The 15,229-nt window shown below is 48.0% G+C and overlaps 1 protein-coding gene across 1 annotated transcript in view; it reads left to right on the top strand.

Moving 5' to 3' along the window:
• IRS2 (insulin receptor substrate 2) overlaps positions 1-11,042 on the top strand; it is a 29,780-nt gene extending 18,738 nt beyond the window's left edge. The window contains exon 2 of the mRNA XM_030856763.2: positions 8,614-11,042. Within this exon, the coding sequence (XP_030712623.1) occupies positions 8,614-8,618 (5 nt within the window). The 3' untranslated portion in view covers positions 8,619-11,042. The remainder of the gene's footprint in view (positions 1-8,613) is intronic.
• Positions 11,043-15,229: the final 4,187 nt, after the last annotated feature.

The following is a 15,229-nucleotide window of genomic DNA, read 5'->3' as shown; positions in this document are numbered from 1 at the left end:
CGGGTGTGAGGCCCCTGGTGTGCAGGGTCCCTCCCAGCAAACGAGCAGGTAGAATGTCTAGGCTGGGCTCTGACAAGTCTGCACAAGTTCTCTTCAGCAGGTGTACCCAGCTGAGGCTCAAGCTGTGAAGGACATTAAAAACATTTCAGCATTTGGGCGGAAGGAGCGTGCAGGGCGGCTTCACCTGGCTGGTCCAGGCACTGCCTGCCGGGGAAGCTGGGGGTGGTCTGCAGCCTGGGGCACCGGGGCCTGGGTCCCCCTGGAACCACGGGAAGGCGTGGCTGTCAGTGGCTGCTGTCTTACTTTACTGTTTAGCAAATGCACTTGATAAAGATGGTCTGTAACTTCGCACGTTCCACTCTCCATTCCTGAAATTTCAATCAGGGGTACTCCATTTGGATGTAAATCGCTCTCTTCGGCCACAGAGGAATTTACAGAGGAATTTAAATGTCTGTCTGCGTTATGGGGCACCGCTGTGTGTGACCCCCGAGAGAATAGAGGTCCTGTGCCCCGTGGCCCCGCCTAGTTGGGGCCCCGCCGGCTGCTGGCATCTTGCTCGCGGGCCCTGAGATGCGGAGAGGGATGTGTGCGTTCTCCGGTGATGCAGAGACACGCGCGGCCTGTGCACGAGGAGTGCAGAAAGCACCCAGGCAGGATGCTCTGGGCAGGGTCTGAGAACTGTTAGCTTTAAATGGCCCTGAGTTACCCGCCCCCCCCAAAGAAAACCACAATTCTGCTTCTGTTCCGCTTCTAGCCAATGAAAACAAGTTTATTCATTTTTTTTTCCCTCCCGAGAGCTCTTCGCCCTCGTGTTTGTGCATTCATGGCTTGTTTACTTACTGCTTGAAGTTGCATTTGCTGGTGATGTCATTCATGGGTGTAGTTTTGAATGGAGGAGACGCCGTGACGGCAGATCGATGTGCTCAGAGATTCCCAGTGCACAGGGCTGCCAGGCCTAGGGCTTTGTCATTCACAGCACAGCGTGTGGTTACCCGTGTACATCATTGAAAGGTGCGGGAAGAAGGCAGAAGGACCCGGCCCCAAGGTGCACATCCTGCCAGCAGCACGTGCTTGCTGTGTGTGGAAAAAACAATTTTTGTGTGTGCATATATACTTTTTCTGCTTGTACTACTTAGTTATATAGTGTGTGCATAAAGCCTCTTTTGGTGGTTTCCCCATGCCCAGTGAGAAGTCTAGGGCAGAAGAATAATGTCCCCCTTTTCCTAACAGGGAGCACCCTGGTGGGCGCTGCCTGCTGGGCCTGGGGCCCCGACTCTGGTGAGGCCAGTGGCTCTCCACACTCGCGTGTCCTTGAGCCGTGGGGACGGTTGCCCTGAGTCCTTCCTGAGCTCCCAGCAAGGCTCCTGAGGTGGCCGGTGGTAGGAATGGGTGTCCACCTGTGCCAGGGCAAAGGACACGGCCCTCAGCCTCCTCATTGCTGGGAGATCCTGCATCTCAATGTAAAGGCCAGGTGTACGTCTGCACAAGGTGTGTTCTTCCCCCCGAGCCAGGACGCTGGCGTCCGTATCAGTGAGGTGTCGTCCACGGGAGGGAATGTACTCGCAGTCTGGAGGTGGAGGCTGCTCAGGCCCTGTGGGTCTGTGCCCAGCAAGACAGCTCGGGGCGCTGGCTGGGCTGGTGGTGGGTCACAATATGTTTCCCCCCATTTTTTCTAATCCTTTCTTTTTTTTTCTTTTTCTGTGACGACAGACAAGCACTTCACAAATCCCGTTTTCAGAACATTTCCAAATTATTGCATTATCATTATGTATAAACCAGAGTAAATTTCAGATTCCTGAAGGTGTACCTTTTTAACTGTACTCATAAGTACGTTTCCTGTTAGTGATATCCTAGAGGTAATTTGAGTTACATTTGGCATAATTTCAGACTTCCAGAAAATGCTTATTTCAGTTTCAATAATAAAAACAAAAAAGGTATCAAATTATAAAATGAAGAAAACCCAGTAGCAACTCTTAAATATTTAAATATTCGAAGGAAAGAACGGCTCATTTGAAATGATACGTAACAGGATATTTGGGGATGGATATATTTTGAACAAACTGTTATTCTACACTCCCTTAAGTTCATAGCAAAACTATAATATTTAGGTTTGAGAACCTCAGATAGACACAATATAAACATTTTTATAGTGTACAAAAATACACCCCTGAGGGAGAATTACACCGTTCATAGGATATTTGCAATTTTAACGCAGGTTCCATCACTTGGCCCAAATATTGTTTCAGAGGGTAGGAACGTAATGCTTCTAGTCACGTTCTCAAATGACTCAAGCAAGAGAAGAGATTTGGGCCCTTTCTGAATTGCAGATCTATCATATATTAACTTTACTTATCATGTTCAAGTTGAAAGAGTAGTACTGTAGGATATATTTAGTAATAATGAGATTTCTTCAGTACTATGGTGTTATGCATGGAATATCAAGTGGAAGAGTAAGGAAAACTAATTCCTAAAGTGTGTGCTAGCTTCATAAATGATTTTATGACTTGCTTCCTCCTCCGTAGGGTCTGTAACAGGATAGCAGGCTTTTAAGTCAATGGGATTGCATCTCTGAAGCACGTAAGCCTGCCGATAATTTTCAGAGGGGGTATCAATTAGTCTCCAGGTGTAACCCGCAGATGGAAATGTATGTTGTAACTTTCACAAATTTACCCTTCTTTCTCCTCCTTGTCTTCCTCGTGTCCTGGGACACAATGTCTCTGTCACCATCACTCAGCTCCACTGTTAAAGTGAGAAACAGCCGTGTCCAAGTGAGTGAATGTGGCTGTGTTCCAATAAAACTTTATTTCCAGAAACAGGCAAGGACCCGATTTGGCCGTACTCTGCTGACCTCTCTCTTAGAAGGCCACTCTCGCATGAGACGACAAAGGTTTTCTTTTCTCTTGGGCCTCAGACAGTCCTAAAGTTCTGTGCTCCTTTAGAAGATTTTATTCTGCTTTTCTGCCTATGAGAAATGGCGTGAACCACATGGGTTTTTCTTTCTGTTTAGCTCGTCAGAGCTTCGTGAAGGACCTAACAGGCATGTGCTGTATGCTGGGGACCGAGGTGGTCCAGGCCCTTGACCAAGCAGGAGAGATAGGTGCACGAAGCAGAAACGCACAGTTTGCAGGGTTCGGTGTCTTTGGGGAGTTGATAAACAGCTGATGGTACCGTGTAAAGGTTTAAACTCCAGGACCCAAATGGAAGTTCCAGACCTCCCCTCACTCCTTCCCGAGTCCTCCCGTCTTTTATCTGCAAAAATGGGGGCTGCATTGTCGGCTCCCAGTGCAGCAGTGAGGAAAGTTCTGGGAGAAGTTAAGGATCGTCCTTTCCTGCTGATCAGCTCCAAGGCAGCGGGCAAGTCACCAAGGCTCCCTCATCTGGTTTTTACCTAGAAAAGGTCTAACGTTTCATAATTTAAGAGAAGGGTCCACCAGCAATTTAAGGACATTTTTGCTTCTCGGGTGTTTGCGTTAGGGCATGATAATAGTTCTCCGATGATGCTAGAAAACTCTTGCCATAAAAGGGTAGCTTCCAGGATCCACACACCAGGCTTTTCAATAACAAACAGAAAAGGAATGGATACTTACGTATTACAACATAAAGTTGGTGTAGGCTATTCACTATAAAGTTTATGCTGGTTGCTGTGGGTGAAACTTGGACAGTGGGGGGAAATTTGAAGTGCGATAACAGTCTAGGACACCTGATTGCTCTAGTCTTTGGTGATTAAGACAAGGTCTTATGGGAAGGATTAAGCAAGAGCTAAAGAAGGAGAGATGCCTTTCATTAACCCCAGCCTCACGGGAGAACTTGGTTGTCTCATCCTGTTTCACGTTGTGTCATTAGCATCAAGTAGCAACTTGATGCTGGGAAATGTCTTCAATAACAAGCATTCCGGATGAAATGATTTTAATTGTCAGTGGAAATGATGAGCTCAACTCCAAGAAGCTTCTAAATCTTTCACGAGTCGGGTTGGTGAAGTCAGTTACTGAGCCCGTTTGTCCCGGGGACCCTGTGCTTCCATATTTTCCTTTTAAGTTATTTTTTTTTTCCACTTGCAAAGTTCAAGTAACCGTTTTTCTTAGAATCCCTGGCTTATCACACCCGACCTTACTTTTTTTTTTGTATATTCTAAGAGTGTTTTTGCTTCTAGTAAAGTGAGGAGATACTGAATTATCAGGTTGACTTTTCTAGGAATTTCTCATGTAACAGAAAAGTTTATTTTCTCCCGTCATTCTGTGTTTAACATAAAAAGTCTCAATGGGCCTGAAGGACATGTTTGGGCTCACCATAGGGTTTATATATTTTTTTTCAATCATAGTTACTACTAGAAATATAAATTTTAATCTTAAGAAGTCTAATGTTTCATTCTTGTCACGCACATAAGTGTCTGCACTGGTCCTCATTCAGATCTGCCTGAAAATAGTAAGTCACTGGTACCTGCTACGTGGGTTTGCTGTCTGTTTTGTCCACTGCTGCTCACCCAGGGCCCATGAGACCAGGCCCCGTTCCCTCCTGCTGTGCCGTGGAGCCCCACACGGGACTCTGTCTGCATCCAAACCCAAGTAATCGTAAGAAATCATTTAAAAAAGAGCCGTGAGTGAGAACACGCTCCCAGAACGCTGCTTGAGTTTGTTTGCCAGAGCACATGTACCCGATTTATTTCTGAAACCTTCTCGACCCGACGCTCACTGCATTTTCCACTGAAGTGTTTGCGATCTCGGAGGCCAGCTCGGCGGTGGTGTGATGTGGCCGTGTTCTGACATCCGAGCCTTCCGTGGCTAGGGAGCTCCCCCACTGGGCTCAAGGACAGAGTTTTTCAGTGATTGTTTTCTTTTTCTTTCCTTTTTTTTTTTTTTAAATAGAGCAAATTGGAGGTGGGACCTTTGTTGACAACACCCGTCCTCATTTGCATTCTGATTGGTCTTTTAAATGGAAGAGAAAGGGCAGAATTAGCGCTGGTCCCTAGGGAGTTAGGATAACTGCATGAGGGACTGTATCCCTCATATGAACGTCATTTGTCATATGTCACCGAGTGAAAAGGAAAAGGATAGCTGGGCTGCGTGACATGCCATATGGGACAACGTCAGTCTTTGTGCTGAAAGTTTTTTTTTTTTTCAATCAAATAACTCTAGATTGATGCTTTCCATGAATGAGTTTCTTTACGAAGCAATGTCTAGGCTACAGAACAGTACAGTGTGTAATTATACCGCAAATGCAATGTGTATCAATAAATTTAAATTATTTTAGAAGCATTACATCTAGGAGCAGATTCAGAACCGGTGCACGTTACTCTGTAATCTTCACCAGCAACACATGGTTCCGGCCTTTATTTCTTCTCTGTGTCGCCCCTGTACCCTCACAGTTCAGAGAATGTCTCCCATCTTAATGATATTCACCGTGGAGGAATTGTGAAATTAATCACTGGCTCTTTGCCTCTAGTAGAATTAACATAGGTCATAAAATAAATAAAATTTTGCTGGAGTCTCATCGTTACGAAGCATACATATGCAACAGTTGAGGGTGATGGGCTGGCAGTGTTGGAAGATTTTTGTTTCTAGTTGGCTGAACCAGACTCATTTTCAGCGGGAGGGGTAATTTAACCTACTTCAGAAGGAACTAAATAAAAGGCAAAAGTGGACTCACATTCCCAGGGCCCCGCTCCTGCCTCCGTCCCCTTCTTCCTGGGATGCGGGACGGAGCGACAGCAGTGAGAGGCGGCTCGTGGCAGGCGGGTCTGGCTTTGCTGGCTGGCTGCTGGCCTGGCCGCAGAGAGCCTGCTTGCTTGGCGCACTTGAGCCCCGAATCCCAGGCATCTTCCACGAGTGGCCCCCTCCCGGTGATCCTAGGTGGGGATTCTTGCTGGGGTGCGTGCAGGAGGATCTCCCCGTGAGTTGGGGGTGAACCCAAGAGGGTTCAGTGGCAGGTGACTTGGGTGGCGTGGACTGAAGTTCGGAAGCTCTCTGCCTCGAGGTGTCTGTGCAAGGCCACTGTTATCTGACCCAGTAGGAGACAGATTGCATCCACGTTGGGTCGATGTGTTGGCTCCAGGGCACATCTATACGCTGAGATATGTGTTTGAAGCACGGCACAGCTCTCGCCCAGACATCTGTCTCTGAGCTGGTGGCCGTCCTCTTTCTGCTCTCCTTGGCCTGAGGCTGCTCACGTCCTTCCCACGTGCCGTGAACGAACCCCCCTCCCTGTGATGGTACCTGTGTGTGCGTGCACGTGCGCGCATGCTCAGCCTCCCTCCCCAGTCATCCGTGGCTCTCCCTGGCCACGTGTGGGACCACATCCCTGGCCCTTCCCTTCCGTGGAAGCCTGGGGCTGCTCGGCCCACGGCTCAGCGTCTTAGGGGACCATGTTCCTTACTGTCCCCACATCAAGTTGACTCACTGGGTGGCCGACAGCCCGAATCTCTCTTGTGCCCTTGGGAGAGCTTTCTTCTCCCTTTGCTGGTAACGGCAGCCGAGCATCCTTCAGAATGCAGGTGTTTGCAGAGGGCATCGCACCTTTGAAAGAGTTGCTTCCTTCCCTGCCCAGAAAACAGCTGTCATGTGACTCCCATTCTCTACCTCATCATTCTCCCACGTGCCTCACAGAGGCCCTGCACCGGAGCAGAATTGGAAGTAATGTTGAAAGGTCATTGTGTGAATAAATGCATGAATTATTTCCTTGCTCCTTAGCAGCTCTTTTCTTTCATAATGCTAGTGCTTAGAAATTAAGGTTTTGACAATCGTGTTGTTTGTACTTCAAAAAAATGAAGTTACACATTCAACTGGATTAGAGCTCATGACGGTCTAATGATAGTTATTTCATAGCAAGAAAGCATCCTTAAAAACAGAGCAAAAATGTCCATGGCCCTATGAGTTTGCAGTAAAGGAATGTAAGTTTTTCAGCAATAATTAACTCTGTGTGTTTGAGTTTGAGGGATTAAAGAATTTACTTGCTTAGCTGTTTTCAAGGTAATGGGGTTTTAGCGTTAACAGGAGACAATTAGGTACATTTAGCTAATCGTTAGTGTAAAAATAAAATAAACTCTGAATAGAAACCTTCTGAAAGTGGACCCACAGGGTAGTACTCCCTCCAGGGTGGCCGTCAGATTCTTTTCACCGTCAGGGCCTGAGTGACAAAATGCAAACTCATTTAGGGTGAGTCCAGGTGGATTTTAGCAAATGCCTGTATTTATTAAGGGACACTAACCTTCAGGTTCTCACCAGAGCCTCTTAGAACCAGAAATCACAATAATGAATAAAATAGCCGGAGACACATCTTCCCTTCGGAGGAACTTTGGGACCCTGTTCTCCATTAAGTTTCATGTGCTGAACAGTTTACTTGTTACATTTCTTAAAGGACGTAAGCTTTTTTAAAAACAATGAAGTGACACTGCCTCAAAATGTCACATTGTAGGGAACTTCTGAAAACGTCATGAAAAGATACAGTATCTGTGTGGCATGTAGACAGCACGTGTCTACACAGGCTCTTGTTTGGGTTCTGCCGGGCTACAGAGCAGGTGCTTACTCTTGGCTGTGGGATACTGGAAGTTTCTCTCTTGCTGGGATTAGTCCTCTGAACTCAAGATGAACAGAAAAGAAGTAGACACACACAAAAAGCAAATCCAGGAGTGTGGTGAGCGCCGAGCGCAGAATTCTGAGTGATTTTAGAGGAATATTCAGAGGTGCAGGTTAAGTAACTACAGCTGCAAAGGAAGACACTGTTCTGTTTACGGTGGGGCGTGACCCGCCGGGCACGCATGTGACCAAGTAGTTACCAGCATGGGGAGTGATGAACAACTTGGCATTTTTGTTTAAAAGCCAAGTGGCTTAAAAAGAGAAAAAAGGCGGTATGCTGTGAAATGTCAGTCAGTCTCTCCAGTCTCTCCTCTAAAGGGACAAACACATCCAGTAAAAATATGCTGAAAACATTGGGGACTGGGAAAAAGTTAAGGAAGTTGGATCTTTCAGCCCAGAAAGAGGGGAGCACTTGAAGCTGGTGAGGGTCCTGCTGGCTCCGCCCAAGGGCAGAGGAAGCGGGTGTGTAACGGGGGCTTATTTTTGAATCTTGGGTCGTTTTAGCAACAGGATAGAGTACCCAGTGGGAAGGGTTTTCCGAGGGCAGAAGTGTGAATGTATTACTTCTCCCACTTTCTTACCGCGACCCACATTGGCATTATCCGTGTAGCTGCGAACACGCGGTGACACGTGGCGTGGTCTTCATTCTCTCCGCAGCCCTGTGAGGAAAGCAGTGGTTTCTCCCGCTCTGTCCACACGAAGAACTGAGACCTGGGCATTTAAGGGGCCGTTGCCAGGTCGCTCAGCCCCTCTCTCAAGGGTAGAATCATGAATGGTTTTCTTGCATTGAAAATGTGAACCTCACTTTATGGATCTCACAACTCACTGTAAACCCAGTCGCCCTGCTCCTGGGGAAACCGAAGGGGAGTTTACCCATTGAACTCGTCTCTGGAAAACGGAATGAGTAAACGTTTGCTTCCCAAAGTGGATCATTTCCTGGAAGTGACACAGATGGTAAAGGAGGGTTGAGAGGGACCTCGTCTCCCGCAGTAGGATGGCTCTGTGTGCACAGCGGCCCCGCTGACTTCTTTCCTTCCTCTTTCAGAGTGAAGATCTGCCTGGCTTTATCCCCGTGACGACACACATCAGAGAAAAACATGAACAGAAGATGCTCAGCATTTTTTTAAAATCTGAAGCTGCTCAGCTTCCTTTTGAATCTGAGCGATTACCACACGTGGTCGCCTCTGGATTAGACGTGGAACCATCTCTGTCCCTCGTTCCCACAGGGGGCATTCATCCTTGTGCTGGTCGTGTTGTGTTTTGTTTTTCGACGAAATTAGCGGAAGGAGTGATTCACGAGAAAATTGGACGTTTTCCTCGGCCTTTTCCGTTGTGGCCAGTGTCTTAATTTCTCCTTAACTTTCATTTTGGCAAAGCAGATATATCCCTCAGCATGCTAGGAGATTCCACCAATTCGCATTAAAGTGGTAAAGTCTGGTATTTACTGGCATCCTCTCAAAACTACCACCGTCCTACCTCAGTTCCAGGTGAAGCCAGATCGGCGTGGTCAGGGGCCGGCAGGACGTCTGGGTACCTCGAGTCCCAGCGCGGTCATCTGCCTCATCGAACAGGCCCGGTACACAGCTGCTTGTCAGACTCCAACCCAGGTACCTGCGTGTTTACTCACAGACAGAGCCCAGCGTGGGACTGACGTTTCCCAACGGAGATGAAATTTGAGATTGGACTTTGAAGATGGATGGATAAATAATAATTATTATATGTAACTGAAGCAACCTACTTTGGAAAACCATCAGCTGTATTGGGGGATGGGGGGTGGGAGGGGCGGGGTCTGGGAAGGGGGTGAGTATCTCTTTTTACCTTTAACAGACTTGTTTAATCTTCTCTCTGTAGATGTTTATGTAGGTACTGCAAATTGCAAACGCCTTTGATGCTATTTACAAGCTCAAACGTCTCTGCTATCCTTAATCCTGAGCTTGCATTTCTCTAACCAAAAATTCACGTAGGCATGCTAGCGGTTCAAGGCTGGTCAAGGGTTTGGCAGATTTCTTTTAAAATGTATTATCTTTACTATGATGCTATTGTGTCTGGCAACGAGGCTGCCCTCAACAACAACAACACACACAGACACACACACACACACACACACACACACAAAGGAACTGATAAAAGAGGCATTCTGACCCCTATGTTATTAATAGACAAGGAAGAAGAAAAACAATCTTACAGTACATGTCACTTGTGAAAACAATTCCCGACAAGGCTACCCCTATTGCACATGTTTTCAGTGTGGTGGCAGTTACCGCGGGTGTCGCGGAAGACCACTGCCCTTGACCTGCAGGATGTCACGGCATCTCTCTGCTGCCTTGACATGTCGGGGGAGCTCTAGAGCCCCCCTCCCGTGTCTGGGTCCCCAGTGCCTCTTCTCTGAGAGTCCTGTAGAGGTTACACGAATTCATTGGAGATACGAGTTGTTTTTTTTGGGGGGGGGGTGGGAGAAAAATATATATAAATATATAGATAGATATCACTATAGAATAATGCATTCATAAAATGAGGCTTTTCTAGAGGAAGACCAAAAAATTCAATGTCTTAAACATGTATTTAATCGCAATGCAAAAGTCTTTCTCCTGCCATGCTGACCTTTTAGAACAGAGGATTGTACCGCAAGACAAAGTTGAATGTAAAGTGATCGCCCTGAGCATTTTCCAAGTTTCACTTTTCTAGAGAATCACACAGCACAACAGTGCGTAAACTATACCACGTTAGTTTGATGGTCATTTTCAGTGTGTAATATAGAGAGACTTTATTAAAATGTATAAAATGTCCTAAAGTTTTGGTTTAGTTTTGGGACTCGGGATGGATGGAGTTGCTATGGAAACCACCCCCCCACACCCCCCCATAGATAGGACTGAACGTGGGCGCTGCTGATCGCAGTGTCTGACTCGTATTTAAGTAGCTCTCCCCATCCTTCACGTGGTCCTGCCACCCTTCCCATGGTTCATGTTCCTCCTGCAACTTTAAACAAGCGAAGTAAAAAGTTGATAATATACTAAATTTTCTTCTATCCTGTACATTTCAAAAAAAAAGGCATATGCAATATTTACATTTTTAATTTAGTTTACAGAATGGAACCAAAATGTATAAATGTTATGTTTGTTAAAACTTCACAATGTATATTGGGTCTTTGTACATTTTGCCTGACTTACCTTAAATTTAAAATATTTTTTGCTATATAAACTTTAACAGTTATTAAACAGTGTTTTCTTTTGGGGTACGTATTGTTTCTGGAGATCAAGATGTTAAATATATTTCTTGCTATTGTGATATGACAAAAGACTGACCTTCTCTTGCTGTCTTCCACTGTCCTTGCTGTACATAAGGGCCTATATGGCACTGCTGGAAACCAGACTCAATGGAACTAGACTAGTGCATTGTATTTAGTCTGTAATGATCATGGATGCTCTCCTTAATAGCCATATGCAATACAATAAAATACATTATTTATGAAATGAAGGAAGCCTGGAGAACGCTTTTTCCTGTGTGGATAATGAAGTTGACATCAAGCCACTCTTCTGGTGTTTGGGGTCGTTCAGTAAATATTTGGTTCTTTAAAAACACTTGGTGACTGTGTGACCTCTTCACTTATTATTTGTATTCTGGAAACCAGAAAATACCCCACACATCACAACATTTATGAAAAGTCGATGTGTTCATTAAAAAAATATTTTACTCACTTCACCCAACGTAGAATCATTGCCTGTGTGCTGGGTGCTGTTCTCAGTCCTGTACAGACACTCACTCCTTCATCGTCCCTCACACCCTTCGGTGGTGGCATTCGCCCTCCCATTTCGTAGATGAGGAGACTGAGGCTCACAATGGTGAAAGGACTCGCCGGAGGGCACAGAGCTCACTAGCCGCGGAACCAGGACTCAGACGCAGAAGCACAGCCCCGGAACCTGTGCCCGTGTGCTTGCTGCCATCCTGCTTCCGAGACACGGGCACGGGACACATGGCATCCAGAGCACGTGGCAGTCAGGTCAGCAGAGCCAAGAGGTGCAGTTCGGGAGGTGGAAGATACGAAAATGGTGTCTGTTGGTTTTCATCAAGGATGGTTTCACCTCCTTGTTAGAAGTCGTTTTTCTGTACCTCCGCTTTACCTGGGCGTTATAGTAATGCAATAACATGGGTGTCGTCTCTTTTGAACAAATAAAATCAGAGCGATGGGGAAGGTGATTTTTTTTTTTTTTTTTTTTTTTTTTTTTTTTTTGCGGTACGCGGGCCTCTCACTGCTGTGGCCTCTCCCACTGCGGAGCACAGGCTCCGGACACGCAGGCTCAGCGGCCGTGGCTCGCGGGCCCAGCCGCTCCGCGGCATGTGGGATCCTCCCAGACCGGGGCATGAACCCGCGTCCCCTGCATCGGCAGGCGGACTCCCAACCACTGCGCCACCAGGGAAGCCCCGGGAAGGTGATTTTTTAAATGATGGCGTTTAAGCCACAAGACTGGCCTGCATTGTGTGGCATCTGGGAACTTGTCGGTGACGCGCGGCCCGTTGGTGCCCTGACTGATTGTTCCTGGGGGCTCCTGTTCGGCACCGGGAAGAAGGCATGATCTGCAGGGTTTAAAATCCCTGAAATCTGGTATTTTAGTGACGAGAGGGCTGTCATTCTAAGGGAGTCGTACAAGGCAGGAATTGGCGAGTGTATTTACCCAGAAAAGTTGATTGTAAATAAAGAAGCGAGGAGTTGTTTCAAAGTCCCGTAGATGCTGGAACTATTCACCAGAAACCAACTTATAAACTTGGAGGAGAATGCTAGGTTCCAGGGCACCCCGCGCTGAGGGCTCAAGGGCCCCCCTGCACTGTTTTGGGAGAGTTTGACTCTGACCCATTAGTGGTCAGCTTGGAAGATGCACATTGACTCCTGGTGATCTAGTGATGCTGTTACCATCTTCAAGGGTCCGGCAGGATCATAGCTAGTCCGTCTTGAAGCCCCTGAGTCCCAGGTTAAAGATCACTTGGCAAGTTTGCAGGCTCCTTGGGCAGGCGGTTCATTCCTTTGTGTGTCCAATCCCTGAGCTATAGCAGTGTTCGACTTCTTTGTCATTTCCGCTCTTCAGTGCCGCCAGTTGAAAGACAAAGGGAGCCGTTGCTTCTTTCGATCTTGATGACGCTGTGTCCATTGCCCTACCTTTAAGATAGGGCATGTGATGAGTCAGGGTGATTCAGAATTGCCGGGCTGTGTATTTTCTTCATCCACTGATATAACTGCTGTTAGCACTATTGTGGTCTTGGTTAGTATGACCATCAGTGATGTCTGCTATACACGGCCATGCTGTGTCCAAGAAAAGCGAAACATACAAGAGTCACGGTCCTTTTGTCCTCACACGGAATGAACGCTTCCGGGTGTGCTGAGGGGAGATGGGCACCTCCTGTTACAATAATCAAAGATAAGGTTTTAATGAAGTTGCCGTCTCTCTGGCAGTGTTTTCACGGGCCACCTACCTTCACCACCCAGCGAGGCCAGAGGATGCCCAGAAGTGGTCACGCCCACGGCGACTTTGCAAGATTAGAGATTCGGTTCATAACTGTCCTGCGGGGTGTGGAGGTTTTCCCCTAAAAGAGCGAGGGAGGCCAGTTAATTTGCGAGGGCACCGGACGACAAACCCCAGGGAAGGGTCTGTCTTTGCAAAGTTCTTTCATCTGTGTGGATGTGGTCATGCCCCTCTCAGACTCCTTGTGAGGGAGGAAGGGAAGCCCTGGGCTAAGACCCAGACGGGCCCTCCCTGCAGGACCCCGTGGTAACAGGACCCTCTCGTGAACGAGCTCCTGTCCCGCGAGAAGCACCTGCTGGCAGAGTTCGGGAGATGCTGCCTGGCCGTTTCCCTCCATCCTCTTTTCCCATCAGGGAGCTGAGCCCTGGTGGCGTTTATCCCAACCACCAAAGCCAGCCTGGGCTCTTCCTCTTCCTCTGGACCATGGCCCTCCCTGGGAAGGGAGGGAGGAGAAGGGACGACCCCCCCCCCCACCTCCCCCACCACCACCGCCCCTGCCCAGCAGCCCTCCTGCTGCCCATTCCCAGCCCTAACGAGGCCCCAGCAGCCGCCAGGCTTTCCAGGATCTGCTGGAGACGTCAGCTCCTCCCTGGCAGGCAGCCAAAGTTTTGTTTACTGCTCTCAAAGCAAACCCGTGCTGCTTCCTCCCGTCCGGTCTATTTTTTGAAAACACTCAGCTCTTGGCTCACAGACATCGCTTCCTGCTTTCATCTGCTTGGCCTGGACCAAGGACGTCCGGCCAGTGGCCAGAGCAGCCCTCCAAGGTCAGGACCACTGGTCTTGCAGAAACACAGAGGCCCAGGGAATCCTCTTCTTCTCACTCCCCTCCGAGTTACTTACCAGGCTGACCTTTGAAGACTCACGTGAAGGGGAGTGTATCCCACTTGGGTCACGGGATGTAAAGTCGATAATACATCTGTCTCCGGCTCAGCCGTGCCCTCAGCCACCTTGATTTTTGCCAGATGGCAGCCCCCGGGGTGGTCCTCCAGGGCTTGCCTGAATTCTGGAGTCGCGCTGCTAATGGCCCCTTTCTGGCCTCCTCCAAAGGGTAACTGAACACGGCAGGAAGCTTTTCATCACATACTTTTCCAGCAGGAAGCGAAGTTGTTCCACTGCAAGGATAGTGAGTAAACCCCTCCCTCCACTTAGCCTTCCTCTGCACAGACTCCCATCAGTCATAGGGATGTTGTTTCCCTTCCACTGAACGTTTTCTCCCGACTACCTGGGGGCATCCAGGTGTGGCTGAAAATACGCTCCATCCCGGAGTAAATGCCACACCTGAGGGCAGTGAACAGCCGTGCAAGACAGCTGGGCAGGGCACCGATGCTCACAGTAACCTGAGCTGTTTACCTGGTGACTCAGGAGAGATGCAGGGGCCAGGTGGCTGGCTTGTTGCAAAGGATGCCGGGGTGCTGATTCCCTAAGTTCTCTGGAAAGAGGGTTTCACACGTCCTCATTCTTTCTGGACGTCACGGGTTCATTACCCTGCTCGCTGAGCCCGTATCTTGGGGAAGAAAATAAGACTTTTCATGACATGCCTTGGCATTCAAGGTCTGGTAGAAAGGTGAGACTTGTAGTGATTGAAAGGCACCAAAATGAACATGTCAGGAAGTTGAAAACATAGGTTGAAATGGTTTCTGTGTCATTTTCTAGAAAATAACTTCTCATCTTTGTTTGTTGCTATAGACGGGATTTGTGTGTCTCTTCCAGATTCCTTTGTTGAAACCTACGTCCCTGGGTGATGGTGTTGGGAAGCAGGGCCTTTGGGAGGTGAGGGGGTCATGGGTGGGATTAGGGCCCTTATGAAAGAGGCCTGAGATGGCCCCCTTCTACCACGTGGGTACAATGAGGAGTCTGCAACCCAGAAGAGGCCCTCACCAGACCCTGCCCAGGCTGGCACATGGACCTCGGAATTCCAGCTTCCAAAGCTATGCGCGATAGGTTTCTCCCGTGTTTAAGCTGCTCAGTTTACGGTACTTTTGTTACCGTAGCCCAAACAGACTGAGACTTTTGTAAAGTACCCACCCACCTAGGATGTGAAAATGGCTAAAAGGATGATACACAATTCAAAGTCAAAGCCAGGAGACGGCGAAGAAGGATGCTTTTGCTTTTCTCAGTCTCTGGCACTTGGACATTGCAGGGAGCTGT

Source organism: Globicephala melas, chromosome 18 (assembly GCF_963455315.2).
Source record: "Globicephala melas chromosome 18, mGloMel1.2, whole genome shotgun sequence".
Lineage (NCBI taxonomy): Eukaryota > Metazoa > Chordata > Mammalia > Artiodactyla > Delphinidae > Globicephala > Globicephala melas.
Note: the sequence above shows the minus strand (reverse complement) of the source record. Positions and strands in the feature narration are given on the sequence as shown.